The following is a 25341-nucleotide window of genomic DNA, read 5'->3' on the forward strand; positions in this document are numbered from 1 at the left end:
TGGCTATAAGCTATACAGTGGAGGTACATGTGGAGGGGACACTACATGTACGTTGTATTAATTAATACACTGGTCATCAAACATACAGTACCTTCCCCTTATGGCCTAGTTCAGTGTGCTTATGTTCTGTTAGATTCTATCTTTATAATAAAGCATTTTCACATTTTCTAAATAGATTTTGTGATCAAGTTTGGCAACAGTTATAACCTGGCCCAGCCTTCAAAACTCAAAACTGTTGTACCTACTTAGCTAGCTACATTGTTAATTCATTCATCTAGACTTGGCAAGCCACTGAAGTGTTTGGCAATAGTAAATATTGTGCTTGACTTTTCATTGGTAAACATCCACACTACCTCCCTGGCCTCTCTGCTGTGAAAGAGGTGTATGTGTACTTTGCAAACCAAATCCACATGGGAGAAATGTTTTGTATCGCTCCACATACACATGGCTCACAGCTCTCACCTGCATTCACAAACGTGACAGCACCGCACCACAATATGATTCTAGTGGCGAAGTAAATCACTTTTACAATCTCTCTCTCTCTACTCTCCTTGATTGTGCACTGCACCGTACGGAGATAATTCCAAGTGATATTATAATCTTATTGGATTGTTTTGCATGGATAAATATTTAGAAGCGGTTAATCTAACTAAATGTAATGATGCATTGATGGGGTAATTTATTATTCAATCAGAAAGCTGAGCTGCTGTCTCCTCATCGTCTGATTACTGGAGTGTCACTGTGCCTCTCATTACCCACCATAGGCTGCTGCAGTTCACATGATTTGAGGGAGAAATTAACATAAGAATGAAGGACCAAATCCCAAAGAAGTGTCTCGGCACACTCCGCTCCGCACTGAGGTGAAAGAGCTCCAAATGAAGTGCTGTTTATAACGGCGGAAGCGGCTTAGCGATTGTCAATAACTCATTTGGACGGGTTCAATGCGGTATCATGGGCGTGATAATGGAGAGGCTGAGAACGCGAGGGGGGATTGTTGGCTATCACATCATCCTTTGCTACGCTACTCACATGCACGCGCACAAACACACACACACACAAACACCCTCTGAAGGCCCTTATCCTCTTATGCCGTGGGACCGATGGGGCTGCTCCAGGCCAGACTATCTATATGCTAAGTGGCGTCTGAGCTCAGGACAAAACAATGCCGCATCAGAGCGAGGAGAGAAAAAGCGTCTTTTCTCATTTGGTTCCAAACTAATACAGGAGTTTGTCCATTCTGTATAAAGTACAAGTCTTTGTATGTGTGGCGACTTTGTTGTGTTTACTGCACGTCGCCCATCATCATCTTCCTTGTTGTTTTATCATTTTACTGTCTAGTGAACAGTGGCCTCACCCGTAAACCCTTTCCATACACACACACATACACAATTATTTGATAGATATTTGAATGTATAATGTTGACTGGCTGAATCTCATTGTGGTTCAACGTCTCACCCTTCCAATGCTGAAGCTGATCTCATCCTCCTCCTGAGACTATGCTGCCATTTACACGGCACATATAGTATCTAGCTAATGGAATCTCTGAATTAGCGTCTTCTCCAGTGCTTCACTACTATTAGCCTATGGTTATCCACGTTGACATGTTGACCTCTCCTCTTCACTTCTGTGTAGCCTCTCTCTCTCTATCAATAAGCTGCCATATCACACTGTACATTACCTTTTGTTATTATCAAGCTATAGCTAATCTAATGATTTGTATGCTGCCTCTTCTTCACTTCTCTTCTTGACCTCTCTCTATCTGTTTTAGTACACTGATAAAAGTGCATTAGCTCATGTTCTTATCATGCCCTCGCTAATGTAATGATGTGTGTTGCTGACTCCTCTCCTCTCTACTCCAGAGCCCAGAACTTGTTCAGGCAGGCCATGCGTTCTCCTGTCATTCTGTTCCATGTGGTCCCAGCCTCCATGAAGAGCCAGTATGAGCAGCTCTCCCAGGAGGAGCTTAGCCCCCCATGTCCGAGGGGGGAGAGGGGTAACCGGAGAAGCTTCACCTCTAGCCAGGCCTCGGACCTCCAGGCCCCGCAGCCCGGAGAAAGGGGTAGTCTGGTGGTCCACGGGGGGGTGGGGTTGGACCACAACCCACAGAGGATGTCCTCCAGGTCAAGACCACACCCCATTCCCATCCCCAACATCAAACACCAGAACCATGGTCCTCTACCACAGCGTGTACCAGACCAGCGCTTCTCCACCTCACTACCTCACAGCGGAAGCAACAACGTCTCCTCGGCCCCCTCTCCATCCCTGCAGAGGAGAGTCAGTGCCAACCCTACTGCAGGCTACGTCAAGAAAACAGGCCGGAGACTTAACATCCAGCTGAAGAAAGGTAAACACATGCCGGCATGCAGAATGCACACACGAACACAAACACACGCACAAACAACCAAACACTATTATTGTGAAACTGGAAATATTATTTTGGGGGGTATATTCATAGGGATTTCAAAGGTCCTTTAATTCACTTCAATAAGAGATGATATCTCTCAAGTGTCCGTTCTTATCCTAGCTACAGTTGAGATGAGTGTTGTGTAACTAATACTGTTAGAGACTTCAAAGTGTTGATATTTCATTGTGAAGGACTGTCTATCCAGCACTGCTCCACTAACTCACGTACAGGCCCAAATCTCATTTGTTCTGCATCACAGCAGCATCTTAGCTGCACACAACACTCTGGGGAGGAGAGCACTAGGAATACACACACACACCTACACACACACGTACACACCTACACACACACGTACACACCTACACACACACGTACACGCACACACACACACTTCAAGAACTGTTTTGTCCTCCTTTGAGTGTGACAGACTTCAAAAGGTGGATGGTAGAATGAGGTATGCTGAATGCTGCTTACAAACGTCACTTCATATCTCTCTCTTGCTCTCTCCCCGTCTTTCTCTCCCTCTCCTATTTCTCCATGTCACTCTCTCTTTCTTTCTTTGTTTTGGCACGTTGTGCTGCCCTAATGCCGTTATCAGACTTTTCTCAGCATGTTAAAAGAAAAGGGTGAAATTAGCCCTCTCAGTCGGTGCTTGCATTCAATTCTATTAGCATTCACAGTTGGAGAAGCAAGCCGTAAAGATGCAATTAACTACAACAGGCAGGGCACAACTGTGTGAGATATTCACAGGCCTCTGTAGCAGAAAAGCAAACCAGAAAGGTCTATTATGTTCCAACACCAACGCACGCACGCACGCACGCACACACACACACACACACACACACACACACTCAGTACAGGCTGTCTGATGAAGCAGATGTTGAGCGTTGAAAGGTTTCACGGGGCATAGAGAAAAAGCTTCAGGGAATACTAGTGCAAGGCGAGGGCGGCAGGAGGCTTAGGCTAAAAGCAGCGTGCTCTCTGGGAGCCGCCATCTCATATCGCTGCAATATATGTTCACAGAAATCCCCAGCGTAAACAGCGGATTTGAAGGGGTTTTGTATGTGGCAACGCTACGTGGGTTTAATTTCTTGCTTATTACTGTGAGGGTTAGATGATGAATTCGACCTGCTGCTGCACCCTCTCTACACACACAGGGCCTAGTGCGCATGCATGCATGCACACACACACACCAAAATGACTGCCCAGTGTCAGTAGTTTGGTTTATTTGTTGGGTTTAGTCCAGAGAAAGCCCAGTGCCAGGAGTTTGGTTTATTTGTTGGGTTTAGTCCAGGGAAAGCCCAGTGCCAGGAGTTTGGTTTATTTGCACTAGGCAGACCGGCTTATGTTTTAACTCAAATGAAACCCATCATTCCTATACAAATGTCCAGAATGTATTTCTTAGACAATGTAACTGGCTCGAGTGCTGAATTGTCCCACTTGTAAGCTTTCATGAACTGTTATGAGACTCGTGTGATGACACATTACACAAGATTATGTGTAATTTACGGAAAAACCACATGAATTTCATGTGATCACGTGTGATCTTATGTGACGTTAATGTGGTAACATGTAACAACATGTAAAGCAACATGTGATAACATGAAACTACACATTTGAGCAGATGAAAACATGATATCTGGAAATATAATATAATATGGACGCCTCACTTCGGGTTCTTAGGAAACAATGCAGTAATTTGTTTTTTTTATGTATTATTTCTTACATTGTTAGCCCAGAAAATCTCAAGTGTTATTACATACAGCCGGGAAGAACTATTGGATATAAAAGCAACGTCAACTTACCAACATTACGACCAGGAATACGACTTTCCAGAAGCGGATACTTTGTTTGGACTTCCACCCTGGACATGGGATCTTATCCCAGAGGCCGACCCAAAACAACGTGGTCGCCGCAGGAGAGGCAGACGGAGCGGCCTCCTGGTCAGACTTAGAAGGCGGGCACCCCATCCACCGCTTCCGAGCATATTACTCGCCAATGTCCAATCTCTAGACAACAAGGTGGACGAAATTAGGACACGAGTTACCTTCCAGAGATTGTAACATTCTCTGTTTCACAGAAACATGGCTCACTCTGGATATGTTGTCAGAGTCGGTACAGCCACCCGGTTTCTTCACGTATCGCACCGACAGAAACAAACATCTCTCTGGTAAGAAGAAGGGCGGGGGTGTATTCCTCATGATTAACAACTCATGGTGTAATCATAACAACATACAGGAACTCAAGTCCTTTTGTTCACCTGACCTAGAATTCCTTACAATCAAATTCTGACTGCATTATTTACCAATAGAATTCTCATCGATTATAGTCACAGCCACAGCCCCAAGCAGATACCTCGACAGCCCTGAAAGAACTTCACTGGACTCTATGTAAACTGGAAACCATATATCCTGAGGCTGCATTTATTGTAGCTGGGGATTTTAACAAAGCTAATCTGAGAACAAGGCTTCCTATATTCTAGCAGCATATCGAATGCGCGACACGAGCTGGTAGCATTCTGGATCATTGCTACTCTAACTTCCACGATGCATACAAAGCCCTCCCCCGCCCTCCCTTCGGGAAATCTGACCATGGCTTAATTTTGTTGCTCCCAGCCTATAGACAAAAACTAAAACAGGAAACGCCCGTGCTCAGGTCTGTCCAAAGCTGGTCTGACCAATTGGATTCCACGCTTCAAGATTGCTATGATCACGTGGACTGGGATATGTTCCGGGTAGCCTTAGACAACAACATTGACATATACGCTAACTCGGTGAGCGAGTTTATTAGCAAGTGTATCGGTGATGTCGTACCCACTGTGACTATTAAAACCTTCCCTAACCAGAAATCGTGGATTGATGGCAGCATTCACGCAAAACTGAAAGCGCAAACCTCCACTTTTAATCATGGCAAGGCGACTGGAAACATGACCGAATACAAACAGTGTAGCTATTTCCTCCGCAAGGCAATCAAACAAAAAAAGCGTCAGTATAGAGACAAAATAGAGTTGCAATTCAACGGCTCAAATACGAGACGTATGTGGCAGGGTAAACAGTCAATAACCGATTACAAAAATAAAAACCAGCCCCGTTGCGGACATCGACGTCTTGCTCCCAGACAAATTAAACAACTTCTTTGCTCGCTTTGAGGACAATACAGTGCCACTGACACGGCCGGCTACCAAAGCCTGTGGGCTCTGCTTCACCGTGGCCAACGTGAGTAAAGCATTTAAACGTGTTGACCCTCGCAAGACTGTCGCCCCAGACGGCATCCCTAGCCGCGTCCTCAGAGCATGTGCAGACCAGCTGGCTGTTGTGTTTACGGACATATTCAGTCAATCCCTAACCCAGTCTGCTGTCCCCACATGCTTCAAGAGGGCCACCATTGTTCCTGTTCCCAAGAAAGCTAAGGTAACTGAACTAAATGACTTCTGTCATCATGAAGTGCTTTGAGAGACTAGTCAAGGATCATATCACCTCCGCCCTACCTGATACCCTAGACCCACTCCAATTTGCTTACCGCCCCAATATGTCCACTGACGACGCAATCGCCATCACTCTGCCCTATCCCATCTGGACAAAAATAATACCTATGTAAGAATGCTGTTCATTGACTACAGCTCAGCATTTGACACCATAGTACCCTCCAAACTCGTCATTAAGCTTGAGACCCTGGGTCTCGACCCCGCCCTGTGCAACTGGGTCCTGGACTTTCTGACGGGCAGCCCCCAGGTGGTGAGGCTAGGAAACAACATCTCCACCCCGCTGATCCTCAACACTGGGGCCCCACAATGGTGGGTTCTCAGTCCCCTCCTGTACTCCCTGTTCACCCATGACTGAGCATCCCCCCATCCACATCGACGGGACAGTAGTGGAGAAGGTGGAAAGTTTTACACATCACGGACAAACTGAAATGGTCCACCCACCCAGACAGTGTGGTGAAGAAGGCCCAACAGCACCTCTTCAACCTCAGGAGGCTGAAGAAATTTGGCTTGTCACCTAAAACCCTCACAAACCTTTACAGATGCACAATCAAGAGCATCCTGTCGGGCTGTATCACTGCCTGGTACGGCAACTGCTCCACCCACAACCGCAAGGCTCTCCAGAGGGTAGTGCGGTCTGCGCAACGCATCACCGAAGACAAACTACCTGCACTCCAGAACACCTAAACCACCCAATGTCAAAAGAAGGCCAGAAAGATCATTAAGGACAACAACCACCCGAGCCACTGCCTGTTCGCCCCGCTATCATCCAGAAGGCGAGGTCAGTACAGGTGCATCAAAGCTGGGACCGAGAGACTGAAAAACAGCTTCTATCTCAAGGCCATCAGACTGTTAAACAGCCGTCACTGACATAGAGTGGCTGCTGCCAACATACAGACTCAAATCTCTGGCCACTTTAATACATTTAATAAATGGATTTAATAAAGGTATCACTAGTCACTTTAAATAAGCCACTTTATTAATGTCTACATATCCTACATTACTCATCTCATATGTACAGTTGAAGTTGGAAGTTTACACACACTTAGGTTGGAGTCATTGAAACTCCACAAATTTCTTGTTAATAAACAAACTATAGTTTTGGCAAGTCGGTTAGGACATCTACTTTGTGCCTGACACAAGTAATTTTTCCAACAATTGTTTACAGACAGATTATTTCACTTTTAATTCACTGTATCACAATTCCAAGTGGGTCAGAAGTTTACATACACTAAGTTGACTGTGCCTTTAAACAGCTTGGAAAATTCCAGAAAATGAGGTCATGGCTTTAGAAGCTTCTGATAGGCTAATTGACATAATTTTAGTCAATTGGGGATGTACCTATGGATGTATTTCAAGGCCTACCTTCAAACTCAGTGCCTCTTTGCTTGACATCATGGGGGAAAAAAATAAAAAATCAGCCTTGACCTCAGAAAAAAGGTCTGGTTCATCCTTGGGAGCAATTTCCAAACACCTGAAGGTACCACGTTCATCTGTACAAACAATAGTACGCAAGTATAAACACCATGGGACCAAGCAGCCATCATACCGCACAGGAAGGAGACGCATTCTGTCTCTTAGAGACTAACGTACTTTGGTGCAAAAAGTGCAAATCAATCCCAGAACAACAGCAAATGACCTTGTGAAGATCCTGGACAAAACAGGTACAAAAGTATCTATATCCACAGTAAAACGAGTCCTATATTGACATAACCTGAATGGCCGCTCAGCAGAGAAGAAGCCACTGCTCCAAAACCGCCATAAAAAAGCCAGACAATGGTTTGCAACTGCACATGGGGACAAAGATCGTACTTTTTGGAGAAATGTAATCTGGTCTGATGAAACAAAATAGAACTGTTTGGCCATAATGACCATCAATATATTTGGAGGAGAAAGGGGGACGCTTGCAAGCCGAAGAACACTATCCCAACCGTGAAGCATGGTGGTGGCAGCATCAAGTTATGTGGATATATTGAAGCAACATCTCAAGAAATCTGTCAGGAAGTTAAAGCTTGGTCGCAAATGGGTCTTCCAAATGGACAATGACCCCAAGCATACTTCCAAAGTTGTCGAAAAATGGCTTAAGGACAACAAAATCAAGGTATTGGAGTGGCCATCACAAAGCCCTGACCTCAATTCTATAGAAAATTTGTGGGCAGAACTGAAAAAGCTTGTGCTAGCAAGGAGGCCTACAAACCTGACTCAGTTACACCAGCTCTGTCAGGAGGAGTGGTCCAAAATTCACCCAACTTATTGTGCGAAGCTTGTGGAAGGCTACCCAAAACGTTTTACCCAAGTTAAACAATTTATAGGCAATGCTACCAAATACTAATTGAGTGTATGTAAACTTCTGACCCACTGGGATTGTAATGAAAGAAATAAAAGCTGAAATAAATAATTATCTGTACTATTATTCTGACATTTCTCATTCTTAAAATAAAGTGGTGATCCTAACTGACCTAAGACAGGGCATTTTTACTAGGATTAAATGTCAGGAATTGTGAAAAAAATTAGTTTAAATGTATTTGGCTAAGGTGTATGTAAACTTCCGACTTCAACTCTATGTACTGTATTCTATACCGTCTTCTGCATCTTGCATATGCCACACGGCCATCGCTCATCCATATATTTATATGTACCTATTCTTATTCATCCCTTTACATTTGTGTGTATAAGGTAGTCGATGTGAATTTGTTCGATTACTTGTTAGATATTACTGCACTGTCGGAACTAGAAGCACAATCATTTCACTACACTCGCATTAACATCTGCTGACCATGTGTATGTGACCAATAAAATGTGATTTGATTTGAACATGGGGGATGCAAAATTTTGAAATTATGATTTCACATGTGAAGATGCGATTTTCACATGTGAAACTGCATATTTCACATTTTTATAAGGGATGAAATGAAGTGGGGTTTTAAGGTAAGTGGTACACTGTGCAGCTAAAATAGTGTAAACGTCTTTTATCAATATGACTACGTTTCACGTTGTGCTGACTTTTCAAAATAACCCCTCCTTGGATTTGAACTCACAATCTCTGGATTTGTTGGGGTACGCTGATCTTTACTGCTGTTACTCCTGAATCACTATGATAAATACAATCATTTTTCTTGAGTGTATTTTTAACAAAGCTGAGATTTACTTTGAAGTCCAAAGTGTAGGAATCCAAGTGAAATCAGTTATTGACACATGATTTTCCACATGTGAATTCATGTTTTTTTTTCCGTAAGGGAACCTATCAAATTCAAAATTAACTGTCCATTTGCAGAGTATTCAGAGACCATTTCCAATTTGTCTATTATTTATTCATTTGTGTGTCTTGATTCCTCCATGAGGGGAGGGGGAGAGGCAGTGGGAGAGGCAGAGGGAAAGGGAGAGAGAGACCCCCCATCCTTCCTTGCTGGGAAATTAGCAAAAGTGTCTTAATCAAATAATGCAGCCAAAAGGACAGACCGACGCAGCCCATTAAGACTCATTCTACGTCTCCTCATGTTTGCTACATAATTGGCTTATCGGATACGGGATTCAGACTTAACCCAATGAGTCCCACCGTATCGCCGGTGTGTTTTGGACTTCTAACCCCTTTTAAACATTGTGGGTTTGAGCTAAATACTTCTGGGTTGTACCGTTGGATTTGTATATGCTGCATCCGTAGATACTAACCATTAGTCTAACGGGGGCTGAGCTAGAGCGGTGTTTGGGAGACAAGGGCTGATCCCGAAGGGGCCTGGTTTCTATACAAAAATATCTGTAGTGTCCGAATGGTTTGAGCTACAAACTATTAAAAGCTATCTATGAAAAGCTGAGACTCACATTTTGCTCTATCATGCTCACAAGCTACACAAGAGCCATTAGAAGGTAAGGGGTTCTTCTACACAGATCATAGAAAATCCCTGGACATAGTGTCTATAATACTGTAATAAGCTCACATAGTTGCTGTCACAAACGCCACACAGTTGTCACTGACTAGTTGGATATTCATTTCGCAGTGCGCAAGCTATTTCTGTACTTACTGCGTTCAAATACATTTTTTATCAGGTTTTTGCTTTGGCGGACCTCTTTTTTTTTATTGACGTGTCAATGAAACTCATGAATGCAACTGTTTGTCAATTTCTCCTGAAAATAAAATGGTAAATCACTTAATTGTGAGGCTTAATATAAGTGCTGTGTATGCAGATAAAGTCAGATAAATGAAAAGCCAATTTTTGCTGGGATCTCAGGCCTGGTAGTGTTAATCCAAAAAGCTTCTATTACCCCAAATAAAGACGTCAGTATGCTAGTTAATCACAGCCAGTGCTATTAGAGAGAGATGCATTCTGCTAATTGCCTGAATGGAAGCCCTTAACGATGGGATCTTAGAATGTAGAGTTTGATTCGGCTAAGTAGACTGATTGGAGATATTGAATGGATTGGAATTGCCAGAACAGAAGGGTAGAGGATAGTGGTCTTCACAGACCAGCTGATTCAGACTACGCCCTAGGTTCTATAAAGACAATAGAGAGCCATTTTGGATGTAACCAATTCCACTACTGTACGTACACACTGAGGATCCCAGACAGCAGTAGGGGCAGCTGCCGTATTAGCAGACACCGGCTACTAGTACAGAAAGGATCTTAGTTAGTCTAACTGGGATGTGCCTATCTATCCATTTGGTTTACAGAACTCTATAATAAGTAAAGAGCGTTCTTCCTGCTGTATTGGCAGGAAGGAAATAACCTCAATATATTCAGCGACTTAACTTTGTTGACACCTCTCTGTCAGCAACATTCTCATGTTGTGGTGTGTACCCCTCTTTGTTCCAAGATCTATATCTTCATTTCTGAATATAGAATACACCCAAAGTTGCTGGGTAGTGTGTTTTCTTGCTGCTTCATCTTAATGCTAGTGAGGCAAAAACAACACGCATATGCACACACACACACACACACACACACACACACACACACACACACACACACACACACACACACACACACACACACACACACACACACAGTCAGTCCGTCGGTATCAACCAGCGAGACACTGAAGAGAGGAGAAAATAGGTCATGATGAGCGATCAGACAGTGAATGACAGGCCAGTAAAATGAACAATCTCTTCAACAAGAATACTAATCATTCTACTGTCAGGAAGACTTCAACTAACAACACACCCGCCACCCCGTGCCGGTTACACATATTAATGGATAACTTGTTTACCAGGGAGGGACACATCTCACTGACTCACTGAGTGGAACCATTCTTCCCCATCTAAAAGTGGAAATGTCATTCATATCCTTACTGGCATTTGGCAATGCTTTTGGTTGCTTCCTAAATTACATCCTATTCCCTTTATTGTGCACTACTTTTGACCAGGGCCCACTACTTCTGACCAATCCTTTATTGGGCAGACAGTGTAGGGTTGTTTCGGTCGATAAGGTCAGTGTTGATATTCCCCTTTTTGTAGGCTATTATTGAATTTCCCTTCCTTCCCCGTCTGGCAATTTATATGATGTGTCCCAAATGGCACCATATTCCCTACATAGTGCACATTTATAGGGCTCTGATCAAAAGTAGTACGCTACATAGGGAATATGGTGCCATTTGGGACACAGATATAGTCATTTAGAACCGTATAAAGGCCATTGTCAGAACTTGGGAGGAAACATCTTTACAGAGCTACGATGCCTGAACCCTTAACATTGTTTTCTAACATTTAATGTTTTCACTAGGAAACCTTATTTGGTATGATATGTGGTGTATCAAAAGCATTTAATTCTGTGTTATGGGCGAAGGCAGAGGATCCTCTCACCCCATTGCTGACCATTATCTGTGTCTAATGCCTGTGGACACTCCACAGAAAGGGAGAATAAAGACTGCACACAAACCGACAGAAACCTTTACTCTGCATGCTGCTATTCTTGTCTGCAACCAGTTTTAAATTCAAGCATGTCACATCTGTGGTCCCGCTGTCCTTACACACACACACATGTATAAAGTACACATTTATCACAAACACCCAATTTTGGTTAATAGATTTTACTTATATTTAGACATTTTGGAGATTTCATGCTTATTTTGTATGTTGAAACACAACCTAAGCTGCACGCCCATTCTTTCACCAATAGAAGACCGTCCATGCAAACTAATACATTTGAGATGACTTATTTAAGTACTGTAGTTTGATAGGTTTGACATGATGGTCAAAGCCATAAATAAAGTTGTCCTTCCACATTTGGTTCCTGATGCGCTTTTCAAAGAATATATATAATTTTTTTGTTTAACCTTTATTTAACTAGGCAAGTCAGTTAAGTACAAATTCTTATTTACAATGACGGTCTACCCCGGCCAAACCCTAACCTGGACGACGCTGGGCCAATTGTGCGCCGCCCTATGGGACTCCCAATCATGTGATACAGCCTGGAATCGAACCAGGGTCTGTAGTGACGCCTCTAGCACTGAGATGCAGTCTGTTAGACCGCTGCGCCACTCGGAAATCCATAATAAAAGGGGGCATAAAAACCAGGTCCTTCAGTCCTGCAATCAGTTCATGTTTGGTGTATTATTTTCCTCCTGCAGGTCCTGAGGGTCTTGGATTCAGCATCACATCACGTGACGTCCCCATAGGAGGCTCCGCCCCCATCTATGTCAAGAACATCCTGGCTCGGGGCGCTGCTATCCAAGATGGCCGCCTGAAGGCTGGCGACCAGCTGCAAGAGGTGAGAGGCAGAATTAATGAAGTCTCTTTCTTCTGGCTATTTCTTCCTCCTACTTTACCCCTTCCTCTTCATTACCCTTGTCATGCTCCAACCCTTACTTTGTCCTCTTCCTTCCATAGATTTTGAATTTTGTTCTGAGACATCCAATCAACATTGTTTTATGTGATATGGAATAAAACACCTTTATGTCCTATGTCATTCATGATTGTTGTATCTACGCCAATGCCATTACCCGATATGCTTAAGACACAAAGGCTTATTGAATGGGCTTTGCCATTGAAAAGAGTCTTATAGGGATATTTTGGCAATGAGGCCCTTTATCTACTTCCCCAGAGTTTTTTTTTTTTTTACTAGGCAAGTAAGTTTATAACAAATTCTTATTTACAATGACAGCCTACACCGGCCAAACCCGGACGACGCTGGGTCAATTGTGCACCGCCCTATGGGACTCCCAATCACGTCCGGTTGTGATACAGCCTGGATTCGAACCAGGGTGTCCGTAGTGACGCCTCTAGCCCTCAGGTGAACGTGTGGATAACATTTTTGTCTCTTTGTGCAGTTTGAAGGAAGTTGCTAACTAGCACAATTGTGAACTAGCGTTAGCGCAATGACTGAGTCTATGAATATCTGCTGGCATGCTTCTAGTCATTGTGCTAACACTAATTAGCATTGGCTTGCGAAACTACTTCTAATTTCCTTCATACTGGACACAGAGACATAAAAAGGGTATACATGAGTTCATCTGACTCTGGGGAAGTAGATAAAGCGACTTGTTGCCAAAATTCCGAAGTATCCCTTATATCACAGAGTGGAGTACCTGTAGGGCTGTTTACCTTGGGTTCTGAGTGGCTAAACATAGGGAAATTAACGTAATAATCTTGTGTCAACAGTCCAATCAGAATGACATGAAAATCATAGACTATGTAATTGGAAAATGTCCGCTCTTAGAAATACCCCATATTTATAGATGTCAGGCAGTCACAGCTCCTCTATGAAAACAGAGGACGATTATGTGTAGAATGGAATTAGTAATTGTTTCAAGACAGTACAAGGCAGTAGCACATGTAACACAAGTTAGTAACATGTATTAATACATACCCTATATCTACCTGTGTGTGTGTGTGTGTGTGTGTGTGTGTGTGTGTGTGTGTGTGTGTGTGTGTGTGTGTGTGTGTGTGTGTGTGTGTGTGTCCAGGTGAATGGGGTAGACCTGAATGGGAGGAGTCAGGAGGAGGTGGTGGCTCTACTCAGGGTCACCCCCATGGGAGGAACAGTTAGTCTGCTAGTCCTACGCCAAGAGGACTCCTATCTACCTAGAGAAGTGGTAAGTTAATCAAATGTCAAATTTACTCACATCACCAATCACTTGTCCACACCATCGCTACACCTACCCTACTTTTCACACCTCTGATATGGAAGTAGCCCATATTAATGGAGTCTTCAGCCGTATTACGGCTATCCACACTCCCATCAACACCAGCTCAATGTCACCTATTTGTCTGTGACCTTCTGTCTTGGACCTCATCATCAGTACCATAGGGATCCACATGAACTTGCTCCAGACTTATCCCTCCCACCCCACACACAGCTCAAACACTTCCCCGGCCCTGTGCCTGGCCATCAGGCTCCCTTTGTTTTGAGGAAGGGCTGATTTAAGGCAGGTCAGGGGCACGTCTCTGTGTGTTTGTCTGTCTAGTGTTTTATCAGGTAAACAGTATTATCCTGCCTCTCCTCCCCTGTCTGTCCTCTGACCATGCAGCCATTATAGAGCCCAGTCCCCTTAGGATCACCAGTAGATATGGGATGAATCCACAATGGCACCTTATACCCTACATAGTGCACTACTTTTAACCAGTACCTGTTGGACCATGGTCAAAAGTAGTGCACTATGTAGGGAATAGGGTGCCATTTGGGACGCAATAGATTTGGACTGGCCAGGCCCTTCCTCCAAGTCACATTAACACAGACCTTCTCCAGGGGTTGGTTTGTCTACCACTCTCCTATCTGACACTGGATACACATAATCTCTCAGACCCACACATGGGATACCATACATGCGCACACACACACACACACACACACACACACACACACACACACACACACACACACACACACACACACACACACACACACAAACACACACACACACACACACACACACACACACACAAACACAAACACAAACAAACACACACACACACACACACAAACACTTTTATGTAAGCAGTTCTGGGGTGACTTTCCCTGTCTGGCAACAGATGGTGAGGATAGTAAGGATAGTGTCCTGCCCTCCTCCACCCTCCATTCAGCAGGTCTGACAGTCTCCCTGTCATCTGAGTGGCCTGGCAGACACAAGGGTTTAGGCTTTAACCCTAACTTTACCCTATAGCACTCAATCTGTCTCTGTGTTTACCCTAACTCTATCCTCTATATTATTCGTAGACGTCTATTTACCACCACATACCGATGATGGCACTAAGACCACACTCATCGAGCTATATATGACCATAAGCAAACAAGAAAATGCTCATCCAGTAGCCGCGCTCCCTGTGGCCGGGGACTTTAATGCAGGGAAACTTAAATCTGTTTTACCTCATTTCTACCAGCATGTCACATGTGCCACCAGAGGAAAAACAACTCTAGACCACCTTTACTCCATACACAGAGAGACGTGCCAAGCTTTCCCTCGCCCCCTTCATTTGGCAAATCTGACCATAATTCTATCCTCCTGATTCCTGCTTACAAGCAAAAACTAAAGCAGGAAGTACCAGTGACTCGTTCAATACAGAAGGGGTCAGATGATGCGGATGCTACGCTACAGGACTGTTTTGCTAGCACAGACTGGAATATGTTCCGGGATTCATCCAATGGCATTGAGGAGTATACCACCTCAGGCACCAGCTTCATCAATACAGTTGAAGTCGGAAATTTACATACACTTAGGTTGGAGTCAATAAAACTCGTTGTTCAACCACTCCACACATTTCTTGTTAACAAACTATAGTTTTGGCAAGTCAGTAAGGGCATCTACTTTCTGCATGAAACAAGTAATTTAACAACTGTTTACAGACGGATTATTTCACTTATAATTCACTGTATCACAATTCCAGTGGGTCAGAAGTTTACACACACTAAGTTGACTGTGCCTTTAAACAGGCTGGAAAATTCCCCAAATTTATGTCATGGCGTTAGAAGCTTCTGTTATGCTAATTGACATCATTTGTTTCAAGTGGAGGTGTACCTGTGGATGTATTTCAAGGCCCATCTTCAAACCCGCTGCCTCGTTGCTTGACATCATGTGAAAATCAAAAAGATATCATCCAAGACCTCAGAAAAAAATTATAGACCTCCACAGGTCTGGTTCATCCTTGGGAACAATTTCCAAACGCCTGAAGGTACCACGTTCATCTTTACAAACAATAGTACGCAAGTACAAACACCATGGGACCACTCAGCCATCATACCACTCAGGAGGGAGTCGCGTTCTGTCTCCTAGAGATGAACGTACTTGGGTGTGGAAAGTGCAAATCAATCCCAGAACAACAGCAAAGGACCTTGTGAAGATGCTGGAGGAAACAGGTACAAAATAATCTATATCCACAGTAAAACGAGTCCTATATTGACATAACCTGAAAGGCCTCTCAGCAAGGAAGTAGCCACTGCTCCAAAACCACCATAAAAAAGCCAGACTACGGTTTACAACTGTACATGGGGACAAAGATTGTACTTTTTGGAGAAATGTCCTCTGGTCTGATGAAACAAAAATGGAACTGTTTGGCCATAATGACCATCGTTATGTTTAGAGGAAAAAGGGGGAGGCTTACAAGCCGAAGAACACCATACCAACCGTGAAGCACGGGGGTGGCAGCATCATGTTGTGGGGGTGCTTTGCTGCAGGAGGGGCTGGTGCACTTCCCAAAATAAATGGCATCATGAGAAAGCAAAGTATGTGGATATATTGAAGCAACATCTCAAGAAATCTGTCAGAAAATTAAAGCTTGGTCGCAAATGGGTCTTCCAAATGGACAATGACCCCAAGCATACTTCCAAAGTATGCTGCTGATGCAAAATGGCTTAAGGACAACAAAGTCAAGGTATTGGAGTGGCCATCACAAATCTCTGACCTCAATCCTGTAGAAAATGTGTGGGCAGAACTGAAAAAGTGTGTGTGAGCAAGGCGGCCTACAAACCTGACTCAGTTACACCAGCTCTGTCAGGAGGAATGGGCCAAAATTCACCCAACTTATTGTGGGAAGCTTGTGGAAGGCTACCCGCAATGTTTTACCCAAGTTAAACAATTTAAAGGCAATGTTACCAAATACTAATTGAGTGTATGTAAATTCCTGACCCACTGGGAATGTGATGAAAGAAATAAAAGCTGAAATAAGTCATTCTCTCTACGGTAATTCTGACATTTCACATTCTTAAAATAAAGTGGTGATCCTAACTAACCTAAGACTTTTTACTAGGATTAAATGTCGGAAATTGTGAAACTGAGTTTAAATGTATTTGGCTAAGGTGTATGTAAACTTCAGACTTCAACTGTAAGTGCATCGATGACGTCGTCCCCACAGTGACCGTATGTACATATCCCAACCAGAAGCCATGAATTACAGGCAACATCCACACCGAGCTAATGGCTAGCGCTGCTGCTTTCAAGGAGCGGGACACTAATCCGGATGCTTGTAAAAAATCCTGCTATGCCCTCAGACGAACCATCAAATGGGCAAATCGTCAATACAGGACTAAGATTGAATCCTACTACACCGGCTCTGATGCTCATCGGATGTGGCAAGGCTTGCAAACTAGTACGGATTACAAATTGAAACCCAGCCGTGAGCTGCCCATGCTCTCTGTAGCCAATGTGAGCAAGACCTTTAAACAGGTCAACATTCACAAGGCTGTGAGGCCAGACGGATTACCAGGACGTGTACTTAGAGCATGCGCATACCTACTGCCAAGCGTCTTCACTGACATTTTCAACCTCTCCCTGACCGAGTCTGTATTACCTACATGTTTCAAGCAGACCACCATAGTCCCTGTGCCCAAGAAATTGAAGGTAACCTGCCTAAATAACTACTGCCCCGTAGCACTCACGTCAGTAGCTATGAAGTGCTTTGAAAGGCTGGTCATAGCTCACATCAACACCATCATGATCAAACCCTAGACCCACTACAATTCTTATACCGTCCCAAAAGATCCACAGATGACGCAATCTCAATCGCTCTTCACACTGCCCTTTCCCGCCTGGACAAAAGGAACACCTATGTGAGAATGCTGTTTATTGACTACAGCTCAGTGTTCAGGACCCTGGGACTAAACATCTCCCTCTGATACTGGATCCTGGACTTCCTGACGGACCGCCCCCAGGTTGTAATGGTAGGCAGCAACAGATCTGCCACGGGGACCCCTCAGGGGTGCGTGCTTAGTCCCTTCCTGTACTCCCTGTTCACCCACGACTGCATGGCCAAGCACAACTCCAACACCATCATTAAGTTTGCTGACGACACAACAGTGGTAGGTCCGATTAACGACAACGTGAAACAACCTCTGCCTCAGTGTGAGCAAGACAAAGGAGCTGATCGTAGACTACAGGAAAAGGAGGGCTGAACACACCCCCATTTACATCGAATGGGCTGTTGTGGAACGGGTCAAGAGTTTTACATTGACACCCCCCCTTTGTTTTCACACTGCTGCTACACACTGTTTGTTACCTATTGCTACACACTGTTTATTACCTATACGTAGTCATTTTACCCCTATCTACATGTACAAATTACCTTGAATAACCTGTACCCCCGCACATTGACTTGGTACCAGTACCCCCTGTATATAGCTTGTTATTGTTATTTTATTGTGTTTTTTGTTTGTTTTTTTAGTACATATTTTCATAACTATTTCTTCAACTGCGTTGTTGGTTAAGGGCTTGTCAGTAAGAATTTCACGGTAAGGTTGTATTCGGAGCATGTGATCAAAATAAAATTTGATTTGATTTTTATTTAAACCTAAAACCCAAAAAAGGGATGTTGATTACACTTTCTCTTCTCTTCACTCCTCAAACATTACTTTATTAAGAATCACTTCATAGAGACACAATACTTCTCTTCCTCTTTCTCTCGCTTTCTCTTTCTCTGTCTCTCGATCCCTTTCTCCTGAGAACTTTCCTAAGTGTGTGTGTGTAGTGTAGATGAAAGAGTGCAAACTAGCACACAGCTGCTTCATTACTCTCCTTTTCACATTAGCGTTAAGGTGTTATGCCACACACACACACACATGGACACACACACACACACACACATACAGAGAGAGACTGGCGCTTTCATGGATCTCAATAATCCATACAAGTATGTTCATAAAAATCTGATTAAGAGGACAGGGCTCCACCGCTGACAGTTACTGCAAATAAAGTATAGTGGAGAGAAGAGAGGAACTGGTATTTGCCTCACAGTCACACACACACTAGAGTAGGTGTGTGTGTGTGTGTGGGTGGGTGGGTGGGTGGGTGGGTGGGTGCGTGGGTGGGTGGGTGGGTGCGTGCGTGCGTACATACTTGCGCGAGTGTGTGTCACCATAAACACATCATCCAGGCCCCCATCCACTACAGTGCAATTCTAAATCATAGCGTGAGTAATGTGGTACATTACTTTAGGCATACTGCTGTCAGAGAGGAGAGAGAGAGAGGACATTTCCCACACATACAGGATACAGCCATATAAATCAACATGCAGAGGATCAGGTTTGTCTTGTTGATATTTGCTTTGTGATGTTTAATGTCAGTGGTGAATCAGGCACCACATCTCTTTATTGGTAGATTGTGGGAGGCGGCATGTGTGTTTTATAGGAATTAATTGACCGTGCTTTATGTTTGCTTAAAAGCACTTTTAATTACAGAATGTAAGGTTTAATGATGCTTCCATCAAAACTATGTGTTCTCACAACAGATCAGAAAAGATAAACGCCGATTGTTGAGTAGTTGAACAGGGTTGAGTATTCCCTTTGTTCGGCAGGTAGCCTAGTTGTTAGAGCGTTGGACTAGTAACCGAAAGGTTGCTATATTGAATCCCCGGGCTGACAATGTAAAAATCTGTCGTTCTGCCCAGTTAACCCACTGTTCCTAGGCCGTCATTGAAAATAAGAATTTGTTCTTAACTGACTTGTCTAGTTAAATAAAGGTAAAATAAAATTTCATTACGTTTGCATTTGCTGTCGTGCTCTCCTCTCTCTCTCTCTCTATCTCTCTCTCTCTCTCTCTCTCTCTTTCTCTATCTCTCTCTCTCTCTCTCTGTCTCGCTGTCTCGCTGTCTCGCTCTCGCTCTTTCTCACTCTTGCTCTCTCTCCATGACTCGGGGGCAGCGACAGACATTTTCAAAGAGCAGCAAGCGGATGCGGTAGAGCAGATGGACTGACTTATTGATAGGGCCGTCATCGCTAGCCTTTACACATCGCTGTCCAAACGCGACGGGAGCAGAGGAAAATGAGCTCTGACGCCTCAGCCCATCCTTGCCCAACCCCTCGCCCTTCACAGAACAGAAAAGAAGAAGAAGAATAGATGTCTATGAACTGAGGCTTGACTAAACTGTAAAGATGTTGAAGAAATAAGGGCTTTAGATCAATGGCTGCTATACCCACTACCGAAGAATTAGAGCTCGGGGGTGTGAGGCAGGGTGAGGAGGATAATAACAGATGATGTGAGCTCCAGAGGGATTGCCCCTGGTGGGGGGAGGTTAACACGAAGGCCTTCTCTGGCCCCAGACGGCCTCATCAGTGGCCTGGCAGGGGAGGATGTGAGGAGTGATGGCAGTCAAATTCCACGTGACCGTTTAGTCACAGTAATTAGGCTTCTCCAAGCTGCTGATGGTCATTAGTAGCCTACCAAACTTGCTAACTGCCTGGTACTCAGCACTCTATTGTCCCTCTAATCTCTCTGACATCAATGCAAATGTAATCGAAAATCTAATCAAACACTTCATGAGAGGCTATGAGCTCATGTTGTGCAATGTTTCTATAGGCTATGCATTTGCATGAGAAAACAGAGTGATGGCCTCTATTAAAAAGAGGAGGATCTCATCAGCTTTCTATAGGCTAGGCCTACTATATTTATTTCTCAACTTTCCTAATTTTAAGCACATTGCTTCACTTTATAACAGGCGTATAGTCTACCTGGTTGGCATGAAAATGAACCATGGGAAAAACGTCCTCCATTTGCAACATACAGTGCATTCGGAAAGTATTCAGACCCCTTGACTTTTTCCACATTTTGTTACGTTAGTCTTTCACTGAAATTGATGAAATAATTGTTTTCCTTCATCAGTCTACACATAATACCCGATAATGACAAAGCAAAAACAGATTTTTTTTCAAATTTACAAATGTATATATATTTTGTTCACTGGAATATCACATTTACATAAGTATTCAGACCCTTTACTTACTTTGTTGAAGCGCCTTTGGTAGCGATAACAGCCTTGAGTTTTCTTGGGTATGACACTACAAGCTTGGTACACCTTATTTGGAGAGTTTCTCCCCTTCTCTCCAGATCCTCTCAAGCTCTGTCAGGTTGGATAGGGAGCGTCGCTGCACAGCTATTTTCAGATCTCTCCAGAGATGTTCGATCTGGTTCAAGTCCGGCTGGGCCACACAAGGACATTCAGAGACTTGTCCTGAAGCCACTCCTGCATTGTCTTGGCTGTGTGCTTAGGGTCATTATCCTGTTGGAAGGTTAACCTTAGCCCCAGTTTGAGATCCTGAGCGCTCTGGAGCAGGTTTTCATCAAGGATCTCTCTGTACTTTGCTCTGTTCATCTTTCCCTCTATCATGACTAGTCTCCCAGTCCCTGCCACTGAAAAACATCCCCACAGCATGATGTTGCCACCACCATGCTTCACCGTAGGGATGGTGCCAGGTTTCCTCCAGACATGATGCTTGGCATTCAGGCCAAAGAGTTCAAACCTTGGTTTTACCAGACCAGAGAATCTTGTTTCTCACTCCTGTATTGAGTGATTCACTGGTATTTCCTGTTTTAGTTTTTGCTTGTAAGCAGGAATCAGGAGGATATAATGATGGTCAGATTTGCCAAATGGAGGGCGAGGGAGAGCTTTGTACTCGTCTCTGTGTGTGGAGTAAAAGTGGTCTAGAGTTTTTTTTTTCTTTGTCTGCTTGCACATGTGACGTGCTGGTAAAAATTAGGTAAAACGGATTTAAGTTTACTTGCATCTCCCCGGCCACTAGGAGCGCCTCTTCTGGATAAGCATTTTCTTGTTTGCTTATGGCCTTATACAGCTCGATGAGTGTAGTCTTAGTACCAACATCGGATTATGATGGTAAATAGACAGCTATAAAGACTATAGATGAAACTGTGGTCTACAGCTTATCATGTGGTACTCTATCTCAGACAAGCAGAACCTCAACTACCTTAATATTAGACACTGCGCACCAGCTATTATTGACAAATAGACACACAGCCCCACCCCTCGTCTTACTAGACATAGCTGTTCTGTCCTGCTGATGCACAGAAAACCCAGCCAACTGAATATTATCCGTGTCATCGTTCAGCCAAGACTCAGTGAAACGCAAGATATTACAGTTTTTAATGTCCCGTCAATAGGATAGTCTCAAGCGGAGATTATCCAGTTTATTTTCCAATGATTGCATGCTGGCCAATAGAATGGATGGTCGAGGCTGGTTACCCACTCGCCAACGAATTCTCACATGGCCCCACGATCTCCACCCCCTGTATTTGCATCTTCAACATGCGAATGACGGGGATTTGGGCCTGGTCTCGGAGAAGCAGTATATCCTTTGTGTCGGACACATTAAAGACAAAACCTTTGTCCAGTTCAAGGTGTGTAATTGCTGTTCTGATATCTAGAAGCTCTTTTTGTTCATAAGAGACTGTAGCAGCAAAATTATGTACAAAATAAGTTACAAACGATGTGAAAATACACACAAAATAGCACAGTTGGTTAGTATCCCGTAAAACGGCAGCCATCCCCTCCGGCGCCATTATTAATTGATTGTATCTTGGAGCATTCGCGCTTCTAGCCTACTGCCGGGTGCGCATTGCTACACTTATAATGTGAAGAAATAGCCTAACAGTTTATCAACATTTTAAGCTAAATGTGCTGATCTGTTGCGTGGTTGTATTAAGGTTGTATTAATTTGGAGTCTACGCATCCCACAACTGCCCCAGACTATGTTTGGAATATTTATTTCTCGGTCAGAATAGAATAGGTCAAATTATTTACTATGAGGAATAGTAGATGGACATAGGCTAATGCTTTTGCTGTTAGTTAGGCCTACTCATCCTGTTGGCTGACAAAGTAAATGTGGACAGTTCTTCCAATATCTTCAGTATGCGCCTTGGAATTAGATAAGACACGTATTGTTCCATCCCCCATGTGTCTGTCTTCACTTGTAGCCTGTGAGAAAGACCCAATCACGTGACGGGCATTGGCTAATAAGAATTGAGCTGCTGTATCTGAGTGAGAAATGGGAATTATAATTATTATATTCAGCCCAAGGGCACAACAAGCACAGGCTGCGAAAGGCATGGATTTTTTAGGGGGCATTATGGCCACACAAAGGGGATGCTGCCGGGAAATTTGAGGCATTATCAAGTGCTTGTCAAATTGTGAATGAGAGACTGATGAAGTGTGTACAGCCTTTCAAGCCACTTTCTTTTTACAAGTCATCATTAGAGTCACATTATGCAGCCATAGAATGTATTGCAAATGTTAACATATAGCCTAATGTTTGTATCACAACTAAAGTTGCATAAATAACTCTAAATTGAACATATAGGAGGACTAGTTTTCTGTTAACCCCTCAACACAGAAAACCCGCATGTGCGTACTCCCTCAAATTGTTTGGAGAAAATATCCTTTCCATTTTGTTCAGCTATGTTCAATTGGATTCTTCAAACTATAAAATAATGGCACAGAATTTTAAGCAAATCTTGTCTGCTAAATAAACTAGTGTAGTGAGTCCTATTGACTGACCCTGAGTGAGACATGGAGGTTAGAAAGTTGGTGAGAGAGAGAGGCAGGCAGGCAGTCATTGAAAAGCAATCGCCATGGAAATAACAAAAGAACACAAGAGAATCCTAGGAGACCCAACCTGTACTTGATGAAACCTTACCTCTGCACTTCACAGTGCTAAGAAGCTATTCAGGGCATAGTCCCTAGTCAACACAGAGACACACACACACACACACATCTAGTCCCCAGTCCTCCCTTCTACCTCTCTGAATAATTCATTTCTGCAGACGCAATTACTCGCTACACTAATACCAGGAACGATAGGAGCGGCTGCGTCCGGCGGTGTGAGAACATTAAAACAGCATAGCACTCACACGCATTTCCGACATGCAAACACAGAGGCCAACCACAGGACCCCGTCCCTCCCCCCGCCACAGCACCAACACGCCGTTGTCTGGTTTATTTATCGTCACATTTATCTACCCACCGTGCACCGTGGCTGTGTGTGCTTACAGCCGAGAGCGACATGTCGGCACCCGGACGCCACAGGCCAAGATTGCATTTCCCCTTCACTCCTGTGATGAATAAGTAAATGTCACGCCTCAGTAGCCACGCCGGCTGGCTACTGCTGTGCATACCAGGCCTTAAACACAGAGGTAGCCCTGATGATGTCACGAGAAGAAATGTATTCACCTGTTGAGTTGGTTTAGGTTTTAAGCTTCAGTATGCTGTGCTTATTGCTATTGCTTTAAAGTGGTTGCCCACTTTGTTGTCCCAAGTAAAGCTGTGTGTGTGTTTGCCCACTTTGTTGTCCTGAGTAAAACTGTGTGTGTGTTTGCACACTTTGTTGTCCTGAGTAAAACTGTGTGTGTGTTTGCACACTTTGTTGTCCTGAGTAAAACTGTGTATGTGTTTGCCCACTTTGTTGTCCTGAGTAAAACTGTGTGTGTGTGTTTGCACACTTTGTTGTCCTGAGTAAAACTGTGTGTGTGTTTGCACACTTTGTTGTCCTGAGTAAAGCTGTGCGTGTGTTTGCGTGTGAATGCGTGCGTGCGTTATTTCCTTTTGTGTTCCCACGTCACATCCATTCATTTCAACCCTCGCCCCGCCTCACTAATAGCTCCGTCCAACCCCCATACTGTATGTTAGCTCTAATATTATGGTCAGCATTATTTCCATTCTCTCTAGAACACAGACTCCAGAGATTTCATAAGAGAGCCCCTTGCATACAAATAGAATATATTATTCTATTTATAGGACCCCAATATTCCCCTACTACTAGAATCAGGCTTGGACACCCTGACTCTCTTCCAATATCTATACTAGCTTACTTAGCATGAAGCAACATGATGTGTTGGTCATGCATTCTAAGTAGTATGCAAGTACAGACATTTAACCCTAGCCCTCATCTAAATAGGCTTTGATAGGCTCGATTACAGGCATATTTTCTTACAGCCGCATCATAAACCATGCTTCATATTTATATCATGAACATAACACACAGCCAATTAACCCTAAGTGCATGCTTATACCATTAGTCCCTATAGAACTATAGAGTGTGCATCCCAAATGGCACCCTGTTCCCTATACCATACTCTACTTTTGACCAGAGCCCATCATAAGAAGTGAACTAAATAGGGAATAGGGTGCCATTTGGGACGTGCGGCGTTTTCACATGAAGAACAAATGGGCGTTAAAGGAACATAATGATTAGATGATTCTCCATGGTGACTGTTATGTTCTGTAGTTCTGGATCACACCAGTGTAATTAAG

General features: G+C 43.7%; 1 protein-coding gene across 3 annotated transcripts in view; it reads left to right on the plus strand.

The window, feature by feature from the left end:
• The window catches only part of LOC115153707 (partitioning defective 3 homolog), a 555114-nt gene that overhangs the window by 263681 nt on the left and 266092 nt on the right, over positions 1-25341 (plus strand). For all 3 annotated transcript variants that reach the window (XM_029699308.1, XM_029699315.1, XM_029699317.1), the window contains 3 exons: positions 1860-2344; positions 12450-12589; positions 13785-13913. In XM_029699308.1, the coding sequence (XP_029555168.1) occupies positions 1860-2344; positions 12450-12589; positions 13785-13913 (754 nt within the window). The remainder of the gene's footprint in view (positions 1-1859; positions 2345-12449; positions 12590-13784; positions 13914-25341) is intronic.

Source organism: Salmo trutta, chromosome 2 (assembly GCF_901001165.1).
Source record: "Salmo trutta chromosome 2, fSalTru1.1, whole genome shotgun sequence".
Taxonomy (NCBI): Eukaryota; Metazoa; Chordata; class Actinopteri; order Salmoniformes; family Salmonidae; genus Salmo; species Salmo trutta.